At 46.7% G+C, this 20,957-nt stretch overlaps 1 protein-coding gene across 1 annotated transcript in view; it reads left to right on the top strand.

The window, feature by feature from the left end:
- Positions 1 to 5,921: 5,921 nt before the first annotated feature.
- The window catches only part of LOC119459121 (cytochrome P450 2C31-like), a 58,676-nt gene continuing 43,640 nt past the window's right edge, over positions 5,922 to 20,957 (top strand). Inside the window, exons 1-3 of the mRNA XM_049671147.1 lie at positions 5,922 to 6,169; positions 8,158 to 8,282; positions 17,987 to 18,093. Coding sequence (XP_049527104.1) covers positions 5,955 to 6,169; positions 8,158 to 8,282; positions 17,987 to 18,093 — 447 coding nt within the window. The 5' untranslated portion in view covers positions 5,922 to 5,954. The remainder of the gene's footprint in view (positions 6,170 to 8,157; positions 8,283 to 17,986; positions 18,094 to 20,957) is intronic.

Genomic DNA, 20,957 nt, shown 5'->3' with positions numbered 1-20,957 from the left:
GGTAACGCGCAAATGTATGGATGCTATAGCGCACACAAAGCTATCGGCCCTTGGTGCTCCTAGAAGCCTACACTTCCCGCATCGCAGATCGTTTTCAAGACAGGGCTCACGCGGCCGTGCCATACGCAGCAAGCGCCAAAGTAGAGCGCCCCCTCTCTCCTCCCAGTAGGAAGACAGCGCGCTTGCCACCGCTTTCCCCCCTTGCGCACGCGATATCGAGCCACCATCGTCAGCTCACCGTCGCGCGCTTTCACTCGCACATACAGAGTACGGCGCGCGACTAGAGTGTTATCACTAGATGAGCCTGGTACGCCTGTGTCGCAAACTAAACCTGTAGCAACTGCCAGAGGAGGTCAACCCAGTGCGCCTACGCCTACCTTCCTCCTCCACGACGCTTCGCCTCGTTTTATTGCGATAGGAATTATATGGACACTTCAAGCGGATTTCTGCCGTCGGCGTCGCCGTCGTCGATGCCGTCGTCATCGCCGTGAGGCTCCGTATAAAAAAGCGATCTCCAGACGGCTCTGACCTTGGTATGCGCTGTGCATTCGCCGCTGAGTTTCCGTTGAAGTGATAGACCGCACGAACCTTCGATCGCTGCGGTGGCTGCGCTTGCTGCCGGCGTTTTGACAGTGGTTGTCTGCGGTCATTGAGCATGATCTATTCATGTTTGCTTGTGCGCGCTGACACCACGCTTGTTAATTCAGTTAGTAAGCGAATGTGTCCAAGTTTATGCAGCCGATAAAACTACTATCCCTACTCCGAATAGCTCTCTACTAATTTACTATAGCAATTGATGTTTCGTCTTTCGGGCGAAACTGCGACATTTTTTCCTTCCCCCTTCGCTCAACGTCACCTAGACTCTCCTCTGGGTGACGCTGCGTTGCCTAGCACTGCCACGCGTTCCTTCGTGCTTTCACCGGCGCACGATTCTCTTCACCTCCAGGCCGCTTCCCTCCTCCGTTTTCTTCGCGGCTTCGAACAGACATTCGCCGATTGCACTAGCTAGCCAGTTACGCTTGCGCGTAAGAACACACCGGCTACCACTTAGCCATAGAGCAATTTAGGCATTTTGGAGGCTCATTTTTACCTGCCATGATCTGAGAGTGTCTCTCTGTTTGTGTTGTGTGTGTTTGTAAACATCTTTGTTTAGCAATTAGTCGGGTGCCTTATGGCTCCAGGGTTGCCCTGATGTATGGTACCACTGGTCTCCTGGAAGATTAGAGAGAGGGCAGGGACGGAGCCAGAGGGATAGAAATAACTTTATGCAAAATGAGAAATCGGGCTCCAATCCACGCTGTGAAGGTGGTTGGCCAGCGAAGTTGTGGTATCACCTGATCCGGAAGACAAATGTGACGTAGCCTTGAGCTGGGTCTTGCCGAGCCTGAGCACGACACCATTGGGCATATCGACGTGGCTGTTCTTTTCATCGTATTTGTGCTGCTCTTCAGACGTCCTAACTCTGGGTGGCATAATTTGCAACACAACTTCCTTTGGGAGAGAGAAAGAGAAATGAGAGCGAGAGAGAGAGAAAGAAACAGAAAGAAGAAGAGAGAAAGAGAAAAATTTTGACTTTCTTGGTGAGGCGGGATTTCAACCCGGGTACTCACGGTCCGAAGGCGAGCGTCATACCCACTACGCTATATACCCACGCTTGCAACGCTCCTAGCATAACCAAGCTCAACTCAGGCGCAGACAAGGCCGAACCTAGCTACTACCAAGTTCTACCTAGCTACACGGGCATAGGCGTAGCTACGACACAGTTTAAACGTCGACATAACGAAGTTCAGCCTAGCTACAACCAAGAGACGCAATCAATCAGCCAGCTTCGCTGTGTCTTGAGCTTTGCGCGGCCTAGTGCAAGCATTGTTCTTTTCGTTCCCACGCACGACCGCTGCCGCAGGTGCCGGGAGGCGAGTGCCATCTGGTGGTGCTACAATTAAGGAACCCAGCGGCGCACGCGAAGGGTGCATTCCACTCTGATTGGTTGAGTTTTCTGTGGACGGACACGAAGAAATCTCGGGATCCCAGTCAAATACAGCTCCGCTGTAAACGTTCAACGCAGGGCGCCGGGGCCCCTGCTTCGGGGAAGGGCCCTCATTCTAGGGCTCCTGCAGCAGTGGCCGCTTTCTGAACCCACCGCACCAGCTCTTCCTAGTCGCGTAGGTCCCACCTGGACAGCGTGGCTTCGCACTTTAAGACGAGGCGTCGGGGTTGGAGGGATTGTTAGGGTTTCGGGGCCTGCCCACATCGTGTGCAGCACGACGGCTGCTCCCCGCACTGGGGTGTGTGACCGCAGTAAAGCGTGGGGTACATGAATAATGAATGCCTTATTCACGAAACACAGCAACAGGAAGTGGGCATGGAAAAGCTCTAATTGAAAAACAAGGAATGAAATATATTTCACACTCTCTGACGATCCCTGCTCTGACGATTCCGTGCTCACGTTGGTTTCGACGGGAATTCAGGGCGCAGGCTCCTTTTCCCAAGCGCATCACCCCTGAAGAAAGCCGGACGCAAGGCCGGGGCACGCTTGTACCCATTTGAACCAGTGGGTGCCTGGCGGCGGTGGGAATCGAACCCATAGCCTCCCGCAGCCGAGACGGGCGCTCTACCACTAGGTCATAGTGCAAGATGTAGAAGTGTTAGGTAGGGTAAAGTGTAGTGACCATAGGTTAGTGAGGTCTAGGATTTCTCTCAATTTGAAGAGAGAAATAATAAAGTTAGTCATAAAGAAATAGGCAAACCTAGACGCAGTAAGGGTAAAAGCAGACCAATTCAGGCAGGTGCTCGCAAACAAATATGCAGCTTTAGGACAGGAAAATAAAGACAACATAGAGGTAATGAATGAAATCGTAACTAGGTTGATCTCAGAAGCATCAATTGAAGTGGGAGGTAAGGCACCAAGGCAACCAGTAGGTAAGCTCTCTCAAGGAAGAAATGACCTAATAAAGAAACGGCAAAACATGAAAGTGTCAAACTCGAGAAGTAAGATGGAATTCGCTGAACTGCCGAAACTGATCAACAAGGAGAAAGTACGGCATATCCGAAATTATAACGTGGAAAAGATTGAGGAAGCAGTAAAATATGGACGCAGCATGAAATCAGTGAGAAGAAAACTAGGCATAGGACAAGGCAAAATGTATGCACTGAAAGATAAGCAGGGTAATATCATCAGCAATTTTGATGACATAGTAAAAGCAGTAGAAGAATTCTATACTGACCTGTAAAGTGCCCAGAGCAGCCAAGCTACTTTCATTCGAAGTATTGATTAAAAGGATACATAGGATACATAGGCTCCTTCTATAAGTAGCGATGAAGTTAGAAGGGCCTTGAAAGACATGACCAGGGGAAAAGTTGCTGGAGAAGATGGAATAACAGTCAAGCTAATCAAAGATGGAGGAGATATCATACTTGAAAAGCTTGCAGCCCTTTATACGCAATGCCTCACTGACTTCCAGTGTACCAGAAAGCTGGAAGAACGGCAACATTATACTCATCCGTAAGAAGGGAGACGTTAAAGGATTGAAGAATTAGAGACCCATTATCTTGCTCTCAGTATTGTATAAAATATTCACCAAGGTAATTTCTAACCGAATCAGGGCAACATTTGACTTCAGCCAACCAAGAGAACAGGCTGGCTTCAGGAAATATATTTCATGGATCATGTACGATGGATCACATCCATGTAATCAACCAGGTAATAGAGAAATCTGTGGAGTACAGTCCACCTCTCAATATGGCTTTCACTGATTATAAAAAAACATTTGTTTCAGTAGAGATACCACAAGTCATAGAGGCACTATGTAACCAAGTAGTACAGGATACGTACGTGAATATATTGGCAAATACCTACAAGGATTGCACAGCAAACTTGGTTCTCCACAAGGAAAGTAGGAAGTTACCTTTCAAGAAAGGGGTCAGGCAAGGAGACACAATCGCCCAAATGCTATTCTCTGCATGCTTAGAAGAAGTATTCAAGCTCTAAGACAGGGAAGGCTTAGGAGTGAGAATCAATGGCGAATATCTCAGCAACCTTCGGTTTGCAGATGACATTGCCCTGTTCAGCAACAATGGGGACGAATTCCAGCAATTGATTGAGGGCATTAACCGAGAAATTGTAACAGTGGGGTTGAAGTTAAATATGTAGAAGACAAAGATAATGTTAAATAGCCTGGCAAGGGAACAAGAATTCAGGATCGCCAGTGAGCCTCTAGAGTATGCAAATCACTACGTTTATCTAGGTAAGTTACTCACAGGGGACATTGAGCATAAGAAAGCAATTTATAGAACAATAAATTGGGCTGGAGTGCACACGGCAGGCATTACCGAATCCTGACTGGGAGATTACCACTGTCGTTGAAAAGAAAAGTACAATCATTGCATTCTACCGGTGCTAACATATGGGGCAGAAGCTTGGAGGTTAACAAAGAAGCTCGAGACCAAGTTAAGGACCGCACAAAGAGCGACGGAACTGAAAAATGTTAGGCCTAACGTTAAGAGACAGGAAGAGAGCGGTGTGGATCCGAGAACAAACAGGGATAGTCGACATTCTAGTTGACATTAAGCGCAAAAAGTGGAGGCCATGTAATGCCTAGGATGGAGAACTGGTGGACCACTAGAGTTGCAGAATGGATACTAGGAGAAGGGAAGCGCAGTCGAGGACGGCACAAAACTAGGTGGAGTGATGAAGTTAGAAAATTCGCAGGCGCAAGTTGGAATCAGCTAGAGCAAGACAGGGGTAAAGGGAGGTCGCAAGGAGAGGCCTTCATCCTGCAGTGGACATAAGTATAGGCTGATGATGATGATGATCTGCAATTTTATGCCCAACACTCAAATATTCCTCGGGATCTAAATTCGGCATTAAATCACTTCTACGATGCGCATGAGCAAGCAACTTTGTTAACAATCCATCCAGAAGCCTTAGTATTGCACTTCAATGAACGCTATCTTCATAACATTAGGGTTGGTTAACTTTATCACCATTCGCCTCCCTTTGTTTCAGGTAGATGGAACGCGCGTAAGAAAATCATTCACTGATTTACACATAAGATAGCGTCATTTGTGTCCGAAATTGGGACACCGAAAGCATAATGACGAAAGATTGTTTTTAGAACGTATAGAGTCCTCCTGTAAGTGTTAAGGCTGGCTGACTACATATAAAAAATATAGAACAGAAACTCTGCGAAGTAGCCACTCGAAGTGTGCGCCATATCTTGCTATACGCAGAGACGTTGCCGGTGTCATTATGGTTAAGCTGCCGAGTACTTCAAACACTGTAGACAAAGCATCTTGTTCTTCTTTCTCGAGAATACAAGTGTTCCTTAACGCATATTTTGAAGAGTCTGAGGTGAGTGGCTGCTGCCTTACCGATTATATCAGCTAGAATGCGGGCATAGCCCTGGCTTTGCAAGTGTCTGCATTTATTGACTTGCTCACATCAATCAATTGGAGACGTTACTAGTGTCCTCGCCACATATCTGCCATATTTTATACTTCACTGCCGCAGGTCAGGTTTCGCACTCACTTTTAGCTATTTCTATTTTATGGTCTTCAATGAATTTATGATTACAATGGCCTAACAGCACCAGAGAACACGACAGAGAAGAAAAGGAGACGGGTATGATCAAAAGACGCTGCTGTTTTCGTTTTACTGTCCGTCGTGCTCTCTGATGCCGTTTTCCACTATAATGAACCAACTAACCAAACAATACGTTATGATTATGAGCCATGTCGTCGAAAACAGCGAATTATAAACCAGGAACTGGTTTTTGAATGTGAGTAACAATGCAGGTACGTCTTGATTGTCCCCATTTTTAGTTGCCTCTACGGTGGTTTATATAAAATCAGCAATATCTTAGAAAGCACTCCAGCGTTAGCAATTCATTCTTTGCTTTTGTTCCTTCTATCTACAGGAGACAAGCCAGCAGCAAAGGAAGAACGCAACATACGTCATGTTCCTTTTTTGGTGTTTTGTGACTTTTGCGATGTGCATAATGTGGAGGGTGGTTATACAGCGCTGGTTTAAGGAGCGAAGCGTTCCTAGGGGAACCGTGTATCCTCCAATGCCACCTGTTAGCACCATTCTCGGACACCAAGAACTCAACTGGAACAATTTTCACTACACAAAAGCAGTCGAATGGGCCAAGGAGTACGGGCCCGTTTACAGGTAAAATATGCTGCCAGGTTATATCTGCACACGGTGCACAAACACGGCATATTATAGTGCACCTTCAAAAACTGCACATATTTCGTTGAGAATAACTGCAATTGGTAGCAAAAGTACACTTTTTGCATAAGTGCTGACTAGCGTCCTTACCAGCATCTTACCACTCTTTCCAACTGTCATTTCGGGTTTTACATTATTTTTTAGAATATTCCGTGGCCTCCTAGGCTTGTCTTTCGTCGCCTTACATTGAAATAGACGACCAGAACAACAAAATTTTAGTGCAGGTGGTCACCAAGTCCTCTTTAGTAAATAAGAGCAGACAAAATCTTTTGAAACAGTGCACTCTATGGGCAAACAGCGCTGAAACTTCGCTTGCCAACCACAGCATTGTAACAAAAAGCCTACAGTAGCGGCGGAAGGATTCGTGAGCAACACATGCTGTGAAACTAAACAATTAAGGGATTTTGCGTGCCAAAACCACCATTTGATTATAAGGCACGCCATAGTGGGGCAAACCGGATTATTTGGGCCACCTGGGGTTCTTTACCATGTACCTAAATCCAAGTACAGGGGTGCTTTTCTGCATTTCACCTCCATTCAAATGCGGCCGCCGTGGCAGGGATTTGATCCCGCGGCCTCGTGCTCAGTAGCCCAATACCTTAGCAACTAAGCCAGGTTATCGCGGTGAAACTGTGTCATTCAATTTCGCGGCTGATCTCGAGGTTTTCGCTTACAGTTCTAACATGACACAGGAGCACATGCGCTTTTCGGAACACGCATAGCCATCGATAGAGCTTTACAAGAGGCATCGGGCTAAGCTAACTTCAATACAGGCATTACAGGCGCTCATGTGTTATCGTTGAACATGCCGGGCTATCTTGTGGTCTCTTTACAGCATATTGTCACGTAGTAGTGACGCTGAAAAAAAAACAGTCGTACAACTATGTATGACGAAACTGGTTCTTTATTGGGCGAACCTGTGCCCAGAAAGGCAAGCTACACTCGAAGCACAACGAAAGCGGCAAACACAGTCGGTGATCGTCGAAATCTGATCAGCGGCGAAACGTGTCGGCTCTTATACGTGAGTCACTGAATGTTCCAGAATAATCCCTCGTGCCCGCGTGTCTTCTAGAAGGTACTAGACAATTCGCGTCGCTCATACAATCAGATTACATAAGCATCGGTGACCACAGACGACGGACAGAAGCATCGATAACGTTCGTGAAGCTTTCGATACATGCAGGCGCGTCCTGCGCCGAGCAATAAAGTTTAAAATGTGTTAGGCCGGTGTAAAGCGGTCACTGGTGAAGGGCAAACAAGTACATGTGTCAATATTTTAGTTACGCAAACAATGGCGTAAAATGGCGTAGCGCCTCCTCACGAGCGCTGATTCCCGTATATTTTGCATGTATGAGACTTGAGTAACTTGAACTAGATAATTGTGGCAAATTTCTATTGTCTTAGTGTAACATGGTCGTGAAGCTTGAATCATTCTTGAATATGTTCTCAACCTACTCATGTTTTTTAGTTTTTTCAAATAATTACAGACTGCATCCGCTGCTTGCAGCGGTTGCTGTTTCATCTCTGACATCCAAAGTTAGTATTGAACGCAAATAGAGTAAAGTTTTCTTGAACGATCTCTTTCACTGTAACACTAAAAATGTTACCCTCAATGTATCGTTTGTCACCAAGTTAAGATAGTGACTTTGATAGCGAATACTGAAATAAATGTCGCAAATGATGCGTAATTAGGTTATTCCTACTAGGAAAACAAGCTTTGCTTGAATCCTCCGTGTAAAAAAAAATTGACTGAAAGGAAAATTCGTCTAACTGTTTGGAATCTCAAGGTATCTTATGACACTAGGGAGCCTAACAGGCCTTAACTCAGCTTTTTATTGAAGCTTCGAGTTTGCTAGACGGAGAAACTAAGTGTTTCAAATTCATGTCATATTGATATGAACGGCTGGTATCTTTCTATGTTTGAACAGATTGAATCTCAACTTTGTGGATGTGGTTGTGCTCAGCGATGTACACAGTATCCAAACATTTTGCAAGAATAACGATGGATTGTATCGTTCTGGTTGTTTCATGGTCGGTCGCGACTACAACAAAGGTAAGGTGATGCATGAATGGCAATGTCAAAATGTTTTTCTATTGATGTAAGGTTTTAGAGAGTATGTAAATATAGTTTAGGAAGTATGTGCTTATGCTTCATTTTTTTGCGTTTGGTCTAAGGCGTATTCCCATAAATAAAGACGCTTTGTAGAACCGCGAAGGCACCCGGATAAAATGCTTGAGACTAATTTTCTTTGTTGGTGGTATGGCGATTGTATGACGAAAAGACAGCTTTTGCTCGGCGATGAATGATCTGCTACGGAATAAAACGTCTGTTTGAAAATTAGTCACGTTCTATAAAACTCAGAAACAGGCAACGGGTATGAGACACCGCTTTCTAAGAAGATTAGAAAATGTTAAAAATACTTTCGGCAATACCTTTGGAAACTAGTTACAAGTGGAGACCAAACTACAAACTACCATACCTACAAAATTATATCATGGTTCACATATATACACAGAGTGTCCGAACTTTCATGCACCAAGATTTAAATAGAAGAGCAATTGCGTTACACGAAGAAAATCTTGCACATATTGTTTCTGGTACAGTGGAGTAGCTGCCAGTAATTTTTTCGTTACATTAGGTATTTGTTATTAATTATCTAACTCGAGAAGTACTGTCCTTATTATCAGAGTGTCAATGAGAAAATTGTAGAGCAGCACTAAAAACTCCCGATACAGCTTTCTGTTGCTAAATATGCGTTACATGAAATTGTTTTCCTGGGCGTGAAAGGAGCCCGCGAATACACCTGGTCCTTCGAGCGGCTAGTCGCACGGCAATTTTGCAAGAACACTATTGTAAAAAAGTAATACGGCTTTCAGCAAAAACAAATCTGCTGAAATGGCCTTACTTGACTTAAAAGACCAAATGATTTAAACCCTTAACATAATTTCGTTACAATAAGATTATTTCTAGAGTTCGAAAGAGCCTTCGATTCTGTAAAACAATATTTTATTGCTCAGAATATCCTAATATGGGGTGAAAGACAACATTACACACTGTGAAGAGGTACTCAGAAAGCCGCCTACAGTACACTAGCATCGACAATGACAATTATAACACGTGTCCATTTACGTACGGAATTCCACAAGGGTCCATCCTTGGCTCTCGAGCTCTACGCTTTATTGTGTATATTAGCGACATTATAAAGAGAACGCTATCACCTGACATTGTTTTGTAGGCTGTTTTCCTCCGGACCAGATTAAGGCGTTCTTAAAGGGCCCTGGAACAGATTTCGAGCAACCATTTTTCGGTGACGGGTCGCGAAGATTGATTCTTTGGAAGATAAATCCAACAAGAATGGCAGTGATAGAGGTACGCAGTTTGAAGTTATTCAGCCGAGAATCAGCTGATCACGTCGAAAACCTCCGAGCTGCCCCCAGAGGCACCGGTAACAGTCCACCACGCGCGTCTCTTTCCTCCTTTACAATCACCATATATGTAGAGCAAACGCGCCTTCTTCCGATGCGCGAGAGGCCGTGGGGGAGGGGGGGAAGGGGGAGGGAAGGGAGGCGACGTTTAGCTGCGGCACCAAGTGCCTATTTATATCAGAGGCTCCGGCAACAGTCACCAACGCCGCACGCATTTTGAGCGAACGCGGGCAAAATGCCGACGGCGTCGACAACAGTTCGGCGCGTTGCCGGTGCTGCTGCATGTCCAAGTTTATACAGCTGATAAAGCTAATATCATTACTCCGTATATCTCTCTACAAATTTGCTATCGCAATTGATGCTTCACCTTTCAGGTGAAACTGCGACAACTTTTTTGGTGACGGGTCGCGAAGATTGATTCTTTGGAAGATAAATCCAACAAGAATGGCAGTGATAGAGGTACGCAGTCCGAAGTTATTCAGCCGAGAATCAGCTGATCTCGTCGAAAACCTCCGAGCCGCCCCCAGAGGCACCGGTAACAGTCACAAACGCCGCGTGCGTTCGGTGCGAACGTGGGTAAAACGCCGACGACGCCGGCAACAGTTCTGCGCGTCGCTGGTGCAGCTGCATGTCCAAGTTTATACAGCTGATAAAACTACTACCCTTACTCCGTGTAGCTCTCTACTAATTTGCAATCGCAATTGATGCTTCGCCTTTCGGGTGAAACTGCGACAAATTTTTTAATATAATTACGCATTTAGTGCCCCAGCTAAACATCTCCTCCGCTCCCTCCCTCCCGTCCCCCCCAGCTTTTCGAGTGGCGGAGGAAGTCGCGTTTGCTCTCTCTGTCTCTCTCTCTCTCTCTCTCTCTATATATATATATATATATATATGGTGATTGTAAAGGAGGAAAGATATGCTTAATTCTGCAGCCTTGTAGGGAGCACGGCGCAGAACGCGCGTTTGCTCTCCGCCGTGCGTTCGCTCCCAGTGAAAGCGCGCGTCCCTCGCGCGCTTTCACTCGCACATACAGCATACGGCGCGCGGCGACTATTTCATCGCCGTTTGACGTCATTCGGAACCTCACGGCAACGGCGACGGTGACGACGAGGCCGACGGCAGAAATCCGCTTTGAGTGTCCATACTATCGCAATAAAATGCAGATAATCTGTCGTCGCTTGATTGTCCTCATGTCTTGTCAGTCTGGTTGTCGCCAACGTCGCGCTGTCTTCATCACGAACGTCATCACACTGTCATCGTCGAGCCCCAATCGTGGTCATTACGATCTCATACCGTCCACTAAAAAATGTCGACAACAATTTGTGTTGTTATCAATGAAGACTGTTATCGTCGTCAGCAGTGTACTTCAGGGGTATTTAGAATGACCTAATTTGATTTCTGCGGTACGCATGAACTATTCGCTTGCTTTTACAATTACTTTCAACAATTTTTGCAACATTTGTTTTAACACTTCATCCACTAAGGTGCAATTTTCTTTGTGGTTATAGGCCATTTTCGAAAATCACAAAACTACAGAAGTTTATGGCGGCAAATATTAATCTCTTGTTGCTCAACCGAGGTGTCTAAGTTGCGGTTTTATAGTAAAGAAAATAAAGAAAAGAAAGTAAAGCAAAGAGCTGAGAAGCATGGTAATGGAAGCTGTGCACTGGTTGATTGTGATCATTAAGCCTCAATAATTTTTTTTAAATAATGGTGCGATATCATACCTGCAGCTCTCCCGAATTCTAATTCCTTAAACATTTCTATGCCTATCCAGCGAGGAAAACCGATCGTCCGTTCGTCTGTCAAGTAAGGCGAATCTAACATAAATTAATGTATAAATCAAAATACATTGGAAGAGAAAAACTTTGGCCGAGGTGAGTTCCGAACGTGCGACCCCACACTCAGAAGCCGCATCTTACACACTTTTTTCCCTTTATTACACGGGAAATAAAAATGAAGATATATTACAAAGCGGGCATAGCTATACACTCAAAACTCCGGCAAAGACCTACATGCGTCCAACAAATGCAACCAGTCCGGTAGAGGCCCCTGCACAGCGTACACCCTTTTCACATTAGCTACACTTTAAGGATAGAAGGATCTTGTAGATCGCGGACTTTCGGCATGGCGATCACACAGTCTAGATGGTCATAGGCTGTATAAACCAAGTACTGTGAACATGTGATAGGGAAGACTGCCATTAATCTTAAACGATAACATCCTAATTGAATGTGGAGTGATGCCAATGTCCTTTCTAAGCGTCCATTGGAAAATGCCCGAAAAAAATATAGCATCCGTACGATGCATGAAACAGTGATATATGGTTTCAGCACGTGTACAGGGTCGACATTTCGTGGACCACGACACGAAGCAGCTCCTCGTGTTCAACTAGGTTTTAACAAGGAATGTTTCCGAATTCAAGTTACATAAGAAATAAACTTTATTTAAAGAGCCGGCACTTTGCTTTTAGTGGCCTCAGGTGTCGGCTCGAAGTCCTCGGACTCGGGCGGCATCTTCGGCTTGCCGGACGGCCCATAGCTGGTCTTCCAGCTCCGAACTTTTCAGGGCCGCCTCCCAGCGGCGGAGACGCTGACGGAGAAAAGAATTTATTTTTGAACTCCGGGATGTATGCCCATTTTACGGCTCCACCTAAGTACATCCTAATATGGCTGATTTAAATAAGGCGTACGGTAGAAATGTGCTGGGAAAATCGAGCCCACCAGTTCAGCAGAAATTGCTTTTCGACTCGACGTGAAAATGTACTCTAGGCCACGGTGTTAGAAATATATTAGGTGTACGAACGGCGCCTCTGGGAAGGGAGAACTTCGGTCCGCGTTTAGTCCAGAGGGCCCGAGATGGCGCCACAGTACCCGTGGCCGAGGCGAGGTATCATGCATGGTCGCTACGGGGCCGCGAACGCCGCTCGAAATAAATGATAAAGTCAGCCTTGACGTACAAAAACAACAATGGCGAACAAGTACGACATTTTGACGATACTGTCATAGATATCTGTTGAATATGTTCAGTTGACCACCTAGAAGGTTTGCGTTAGGAGGATGTCTTCGCATTCGGACATGTGATATTGTGCACCTCCACCAGACGTCACGTAGTAGTGACGCTGAAGTAAACAGTAGCAAAACTGTGTATGACGAAACTGGTTCTTTATTGGGCGAACCTGTGCCCACAAAAGCAAGCTACACTTAAAGCACAAAGGATAGCGGCGAACACAGTCGGCGATCGTCGAAAATCTTATCAGCGGCGAAACGCGTCGGCTTTTATTGACCCTTCTCGCTGTGCTGCCGTGGGCACTGCTATGTTTGATCACGTGGTGACGCGTCCATTGCTTGCCTCAGCTGCCTCCGTTGCCTCCGTGTTTACAATGCAAACGCGTGTGGCCCCGGTGCGGCGCAGCAAACCTCCGTTTCGGCGGATATCGTAGACGGTGCTGTGTGCACGGCACCAAGCTTTGACCACAGCTTTAGAGGACATGTAAGTGCTTTCAGAGCTCATTACGCCTTGTCCAAACGGCGCGAGCAGCGTATGCGGTGCTTGTACTAAAAGCGAGGCTAGAAATGTATTCGAAGCTGTCCAAACGTTCCGCTTAGGAATTAAATCGGGATCAGTGTGCTCTTCGTTCTTTATTTGGCAAACATTTTGAAGCAGCAGCTTGTCTAGTTTCTGACTCAGTAAAGTTCATCGGTACCTCGGTGCGGCCACTATTTGATTGTTTATTTTCAGCCTAATCGCTCGCGGCTGTGGTCTGCTGCGATCGATTTGTTCTTGGTGCGCACAATGCTTGGAATGTAAATGTTCTGTACTTTGCGATAAATTGTAGCAACGATCTATTATCGCTAGTCCCTCGCTTACTCTGCGGACCGTCACGATACCTTCAGCTTCGAACATTCCTGTCTTGTCGGCGTAGTCGCCGCCACTCATGCTTCGGCACATTGACTCAACTGCGTGGCCATTCACTTATTATTGATACTTTGGCGATAGGGTGGGCGCAAGTTTGCGTGCGAGTAGGGGTGGAAGTGCGCAGATAATGTGCGAGAAATTTACTATGCCAGCAAGTGGCGCCATATACTTCCTTTTGTAACGAGCGCTACTGATTCTTAAGTGCCGACATTCCGGAGTTGAAGTCCTTTCTTTGGAGGTTAGCTTACAGCGCGTGCGGATGAATTATCTCTTTTTATCCTTGAGGAAAGCCGTGCATCGCGAAGGGCGGCAACACAGGCAGTCCTTATGTAGCAGCGGTGACGCATGTTGATTCCATTCCTTAATATGTGATTACTATTTTTGCAGCGAACTACCGCACACGTCTTTCCCTTATCGTTACGCATTTCACAGCATGAATTGGGCACAGTTCATTAGCGAACACCTAGTTGCATTTCCGACAGCTGATCACATGGTAGCAGGGCAGAAGCAGTAATGGTTTCGTATTCGAGTGCATTCGCTGAGGCATAGTATGGCGCGCCGCCAAAAACGCCATCTCGTTCCTCTAGAGCAAACTGCTCCGCGAAAAGGGTCAATACATAAGTAATCGAAGGTTCCAGATTAATCCCTCGCACCCGCGTGTCTTCCAGAAAGTTCTCGACCATTCGCGTCGCTCATACAGTAAGATTACATGAGCGTCGGTGACAAGAGTATCGATAACGTTCGAGAAGCTTCCGATACATGCAGGCGCGTTCTGTGCCTAGCGATAACGTTTAACAGCGGCGAAAAGCGGTCACCGGGGAAAGGATAAACATGTATACGTGTCAATATTAACATATGACAGTGACGTCGCGTTGATATATGACAGAAGTTAGTTCTGTTTGTTGAAGTAATGCTTACCTAGTTAGACAAACATAACGTATTAGCCGTAGTATTACAGCAGCAAAACGTACTGTCGATTGCCGAATCGAACATTCGAAGCAATTAGCGGTCGTTGAATGCGCATAAAAAATTTGGGATGAATACAACCTGTGTTAACGCTAGCTTGTCGCGCATAAACTAGTGAATTTTAGCGACCTGCCAGCAGCTAAATTTTAGGCACCGATGACGCTTTAGGGCATGAAAAACCATCCTGTTTTGGCACCGCAAGAAGGGGAGACATATTTACAGTGGTGGGTATGTGTTTCTGATTCTTATCTGTTGACATCCGAGTGATAATTTTCACTGTCTGTGTCTTACATAGTCTCCCAGAGACAGCATTATTACTTGGTCCTTTAAGGAATATGTCCATTTGGATGTTTGGAGTTTTACGAGCCTAGCCAGTCCACCTCGGTGGTACAGTGGTTACGGTGCTCGGCTTCTGACCGAAGGTCGCTGTTTCTATCCCAGCTGCGGCGGTCACATTTCGATTTCGATATGCTAGAGCCCGTGTACTGTACGATGTCCGTGCACGTTAAAGAACACCAGATTGTCGAAGTTTCCGGAGCCCTCCTACGGCGTGCCTCATAATCATATCGTGGTTTTAGCACGTAAAACCCAAAACATTCTGATTGTTACAAGCGTAGATCTCACACGGGGAGAAAGATTTCCAGTCTGACACGGCTACGTTTGGTGACAGGAGGGTGCGAACGGTCCGCAGGCGTCTTTCTTTTTTTCAGTCTTTTTCAAATGAGCAGGGCAGTCGGGAAACTTCGTCGGCACGGTGTCTTTTGCCGGGGCCCCTTTCGCGGTGAACTCATCAGAACGTGTCCTTTGTAGACTGCTTCCGACCGCTTCGTCACGTACCTCAGCTCGAAGTGCTTCTCGCACACATAGCCGACTGCAGCACGCGGTCCTTGCGCGGAATCGCATGGCGCCATATCTTCAGGCGGTCCGTTTCTCGGGGTGCAGCAAAAAGCGACACTTTTTCAGTGCAGGTGTCTTAGCAAAAAAAAAAAAAAAAAACACTTCTTGCCCATTTCACGGCTTGCTCACACGAAGAGCACAGCTTGTCATCGCACACAAAGAATGAAAACAAGGGCGCAACCTGGCGACAACTGCTTCGAATAGACGGCGACCGCTCGTCCACAAATGCGCAATAGGGGCCGGCTCACCCGGATGTCGGCCACGCGACCGCTCATGCCATCTCGCGGCGCGATGGAGCGGAGGTAGCGAAGTTCGACGCAGCGAGTGCACGGCGGCGGCACTCCGTCGTTCCACCTGTACTTCTAACACTGTGCTCTAGGCTTTCACACCATGCTCTAAACTTTCAAGAAAAAAAAATGAGCCATCGACCTCCTGGAGAAAGCCCCAAGGAGCCTGTGGGACGCTCCCATGTGACACTACCATATGACACTACCATATGAAGGAAGATAATGAAGTAGTCGGTGCCACGAAAACACTCTACCGACGGAGAAAGAGTTCGTGGGTCTCCGATTTACGCCAGTTCTTGCAGTTATCCGTAACGGTGAGACAGAAGCATTGCCTGCGCACTTGCGTCCACATGCACCCGACTCCATACCGTAGCAACTCTAACGTGGCCGCAAATATTGCATGCGGAATTGCGGTCACGTTCTCCCCGCGCACGACACGTGCGTTGGGGTGCTGCTGATGTACGTGGCGTCGAATAATAAGACGCGTGACTTAGCTTTTACGCGGAACGTCGGCGAACGGCAGCTGGTGGACGCTTGCCGGGGTACGCCCCCGTGGCTTGCGACCTACTGCAAAGGGACCCTTAGAAACCTCTGCGCTCGTGCGGCAAATTCACTGCGTATCTCGCGCACTGGACGGTAGCTGCAGGATGACGCTCAGTGCCGCACGCGAATCGTACAGAACCAAGTCTTTCGGTGGTGATATCGTCACCACAAGAAGGCCGATATCTAGGGCTCAGGCCCTAGATATCGGCTGTCGTCGACGACCCCTGGTCTATCGTTCGTTGGTGTTCGCACCACGGTAGCGTTTGAATGATGGCGGCCGCATGGAGTCTTGCAACACAGAGCCCTCGATGAACAGCTTCAGATGCTCACGACGTTCCTTTCACACGACGGCTCGTGTGAGGTGCTCCACCGCACAATGTGGCGTTCTTCTTTACGTGCATGTGCCTTGGATATCCACGCACACTACATGTTGTGGGCCTCCTGACAAGGCTCGCAGGTACCGTATGGAGGCCCTTTCTTGCTCTGTTGCTCGTAGACCGTGAGGGCGCCTCTCAATCTCGAACGGTGGTGTTGTCAAAGGCTCTAGAGAAGGAGGCTACCACCCGGATCTTTTTTGCTGTTTTTCGATGTAGGACATTGCACGTTGCGTGCCAATAGCTCCAGAGACCAAGACCCCGCTTTTACCATAGTGGCAGCTCACTGCGACGTGCGCGGTAGTCCCAGGCCTGAGGTCCTTGCTTTGGTGCACCTCGAGTCGTTTCCACTTTGTTTTGCGGACTTTGGAGAGCGCGTAGAGCGTCACTGCAGCCGCAGGGGTATTGTGGAGTCGCAGCGTCGTGCCTTGCCCTCGCCTGGAGAGTTGCGGAACGCCGACCTGGAACGCACCGAGTGTTGCCGCATCCCCTCGGCCATGAAGTTAAACTCGAAATTTCTGTGGACGTATCAGTTCAGATCCGGGAGGTTCGTGTCAGGCAGTTTTAGAGCTCTGTGCTTGACCCTCTTTGCGAGCACCGCCCACCGTTGTGACGGCCATCTCCGTGGAGAGGCTGTTGCCGTTATACGGGACACGCTCGTCGTCGAAATCCGGTGTGCGTTTCTTACCGTGATACATCGTTTTGGTTTGCTGCACATTGATGTTACCCATACACCAAATCCAAGAGCACTTGAGACCTGCATAGTTTTGCTTTTCCATCTTGACAAAATAGTGCCAATCCAAACAAGCTACTACTACAAACATATGTATCGGAGGCATTCATTGCCAAGAGACATGGATTCAAAGCAGATATACAACATTTCATTCGGAGCTTCTAAGCTCTCTTACGAACGAAATCCGGCATCCATCCCTTAATAAACGGTAACATATGGACTCTAGCAAATCGAATACAATGCAATTCTGAAACACAGAACTCAATCGCTGCGTACGGTGGTCTAAGTGGCTTGTTTCGTGTGGTGTAGGAGAGGTCGACCGGCCCATGCGAGATGGAATTGAAAATGTGCCGTGTAAAATGCACGGGGGTCCAACATATAGGCGGGAAGAATAAAGACTGAAATGGAGGTGCTCTACACCCAAACCCCATAATCCATACAGTTTCCTACCGAATCCTCAATAGTGGCCGAGAGCCGTTCCTTCCCTTTAAATAAAGCTTTTATTCATGCTCTCTACATTTACACTGCAATACCAAGAAGAGTGAATGAGTAAAAGCTTTATTTGAAGGGAAGGGACCAATACCAAGGAGCGTTTTGTTTTCAATGTTTCCAGGACTATCTACGCAAAACGGAGAATGCTGGACAGCAAACAGGAGATATTGTATGAGCTTGCTGCATAACCTTGGTTTTGCCAAAACGTCGATGGAGGAGCACATGATGGTGAGAGCACTTTACACTTACACATAGGGAGAGCTGTTTTCCTGTCAGATACTTGTAGAAATATTTCAGAAAATGATATCATATTTCAAATAAATCACACATGAATGCCGTGTCTGGTTTTACGTTGTCTCAGAGTTGTCTAACTCAGTCAAACTTTGGATTGGACAAAGAGGACAATGATTCATTGATCATGCCAGGCAACACCGAAATCAACGTAAAAATATAGACACTGCCGTCATTTGGCAGTTCAATGTAAAGGGTGCACCAGAAGACCGGTTTATATAAATATAGGATGAAGCGAACAAGGAACTTGAAATTGTAAGGACATTTTTCATCAGATAATCTGGTGAAAATTCTGTCGGTGCTCTAGCACTCGCCCTGATTGAAAAATAAATATTTTTCCGAGATAATCGCAAGCGAAACCTCTTTTCCTGTCCGCGTACTCGCTATTTTCAATTGGTTTGCGAAGGTACGGTATATGTGCTGCGTTTTCCTTCATAAATTTACTTTCATAGTCAGTGCTTCATTTCTGCTGTATTGTCGCTTTAATATTTTTGTGTGTTAAATGAAGGTCCTTGATATTGAAGCCCTAAATTAGATAGCTTCATGTCTGACACGACCAGGAAAAATTACTATAAAAGGATCTCCACAAACCAGTTTTATTTTATTTCCCAGGAGGTGAATGAGTCATGATGTCATCACACTGGGGGTAGTCATGTGGGAGGTGGAGATCGGCGCGTTTTCTCATTCTCTCTATCTCGTTCATCGTTCTCACATGCTGCTTCATCGGGCCACGCAATAACTATCATCATAGCAGACCACCATTTTTGCTGTTTTATCGAATTGTTATTGTCACTGAATTTAGCTACATTTATGTCTGTTTACCAAAACGTTGTTTTATTTACCGACCAGCAAATTTATTTAATGACGTGGCACATCGATTTGCGACATATCAGCGACGTCACAGCTTGGAAAAGTTGCTTGAGAAATGGCTTTCTAGAACGCATTTTATTGTTCAAAAGGCACAGGTAGGCAGCCGAAACCGGCAGTTTCATGCATAGGCTCTATGACCCTCACGGAGAAAACGGTGGTCTTCACACACGCGGCAGTTTATTGCGACGAAGGAAGCAGACTTCCCCGCGTGCTCAGCAAAATGGATGTTTTTTTTAATTGTTTGTTAGGTCCAATTGACTGTGTCTTAATGCTGCGCCTAGCTGTAGTTCCAATAAATACATTCTATATGTGGTCGTTCGCAAGCATGGATGAAAATTAGGTTAGCAAACTTTAGCAAGGAATTGAATGGCAAAATTTAGAACGTTCCCTTCCGTCGGTGTGTCCGCCACTGTCAGGCTCGAGGGTTTACCCGGCTGCTCGTATTGCTGCATATTGTTTTCAAGCAGAAGTTCATGCTTGCATCGGCATCGTGCCAATCTACCGTATTTCTCGACTACCGGACCAGAACTAACGCTGCCGAGAATCTAAACTACGCAGAACCATCCATATATCCAGGAAACAATCTGCACTGTTTTCCAAAGGTGATAACATGGCAGCCCAATTAAAACACACTGCAGTCTGAAAAAAAGTTTGTAGCTTTAGAATTTGGGCCCCAGTATCCGTAGGGCCCCACGAAGTTACCGGGCGAAAACTGAGCATGCGCATAACGCAAGGCAGCCTTGAGTTATTGCGTGCGCGTAAACCCAAAAACCCTTAATGCGAGAAATGGAGTGGGTTCCGAAGCCGCCTTTCGGTGGCTTCGCTACCAGCAGTCGTCTGATAGCCGAGAGAGACATACGAGCCGCAGCCATCCAAAGCTCTTATCACTCAGTGAAGTTGGTTGCAGACAAGCATGGAGGAATGCTGGCAAGGTTGCAAGGCAAACTGTCCGTGTTCAGGGTGATTTTGAGCGTTTTTAGAGGGAAGAGACCCAGGGCAACGTCAGAAGACAGTAGCTGTGCACGGGTAGGCATTATTGGACTCCCCCCTTTCGGCTTAAACATGGCAGAAAGAAGTCGTCCTTATTTTTAGAAGCATTATGGGGTTTTACGTTCCAAACTCACGATCTGATTATGAGGCACCCCGTAGTGGGAGACTCCGGAAATTTGGACCACCTGGGGTTCTTTAACTTGCACCTAAATCTTTGCACACGGGTGTTTTCGCATTGCGCCCCCATCGAAATGAGGCTTCGTTCCCGCGACCTCGTGCTCAGCAGCCCAACACAATTGCCACTGTGCAACCACGGCGGGTGTCCTTATGTTTATTACAAACATTCCCCGGAGCTTTTTTAAAATTAAAAATGCATTGCTCTAGGCGTAACTTGTAAAAAGACTTTTCTTGTTTTCTCGCTTTCAAGCGCCTTCTATTTTCGCCACTGCGGCGTCCCAAGCGCGCGGCGCAATGATGCTTGGGTTGCGCGCTCACCCAATTCTAAACTCAGATGCTCCTCCGAACCCAAGACCGAGCAACGCTACGGGTCTTGGGGCCCCAAGGTATTGGGGGCCCTAATTCTAAAGCTTCTGCCAAGCCCACGAGCACCGTCTTGTTTACTTGTCTAAGCGGTTGCAGTTATACCAAACACACAGTAGGCACGGAATATTGCCGCATGCTTAAATATATTGGGCCACTTGTGTCTCACCAAACAAAATATTCCCCTTCCGACTGATAGCGCCTACCAACTAGTAAACCAACATTCACGAAAAGCAGGAATAGATGACTTAAATCATGTTTCGCAGAGACAAATAGACCCACACACAAACATAAGAACCGTGCAGGCACGGTTGAAACTGTGTGACAAGGTGGCGCTTCGTGAGAGAAGGTGCTGAAATAGTAATGAGGCAAGAAGTTTTCACCTCCTCACACGAAGGAAC

Source organism: Dermacentor silvarum, chromosome 7 (genome assembly GCF_013339745.2).
Source record: "Dermacentor silvarum isolate Dsil-2018 chromosome 7, BIME_Dsil_1.4, whole genome shotgun sequence".
NCBI classification, from domain to species: Eukaryota; Metazoa; Arthropoda; class Arachnida; order Ixodida; family Ixodidae; genus Dermacentor; species Dermacentor silvarum.
The sequence above is the reverse complement of the archived record's forward strand: the minus strand, read 5'-3'. Positions and strand labels throughout refer to the sequence as shown.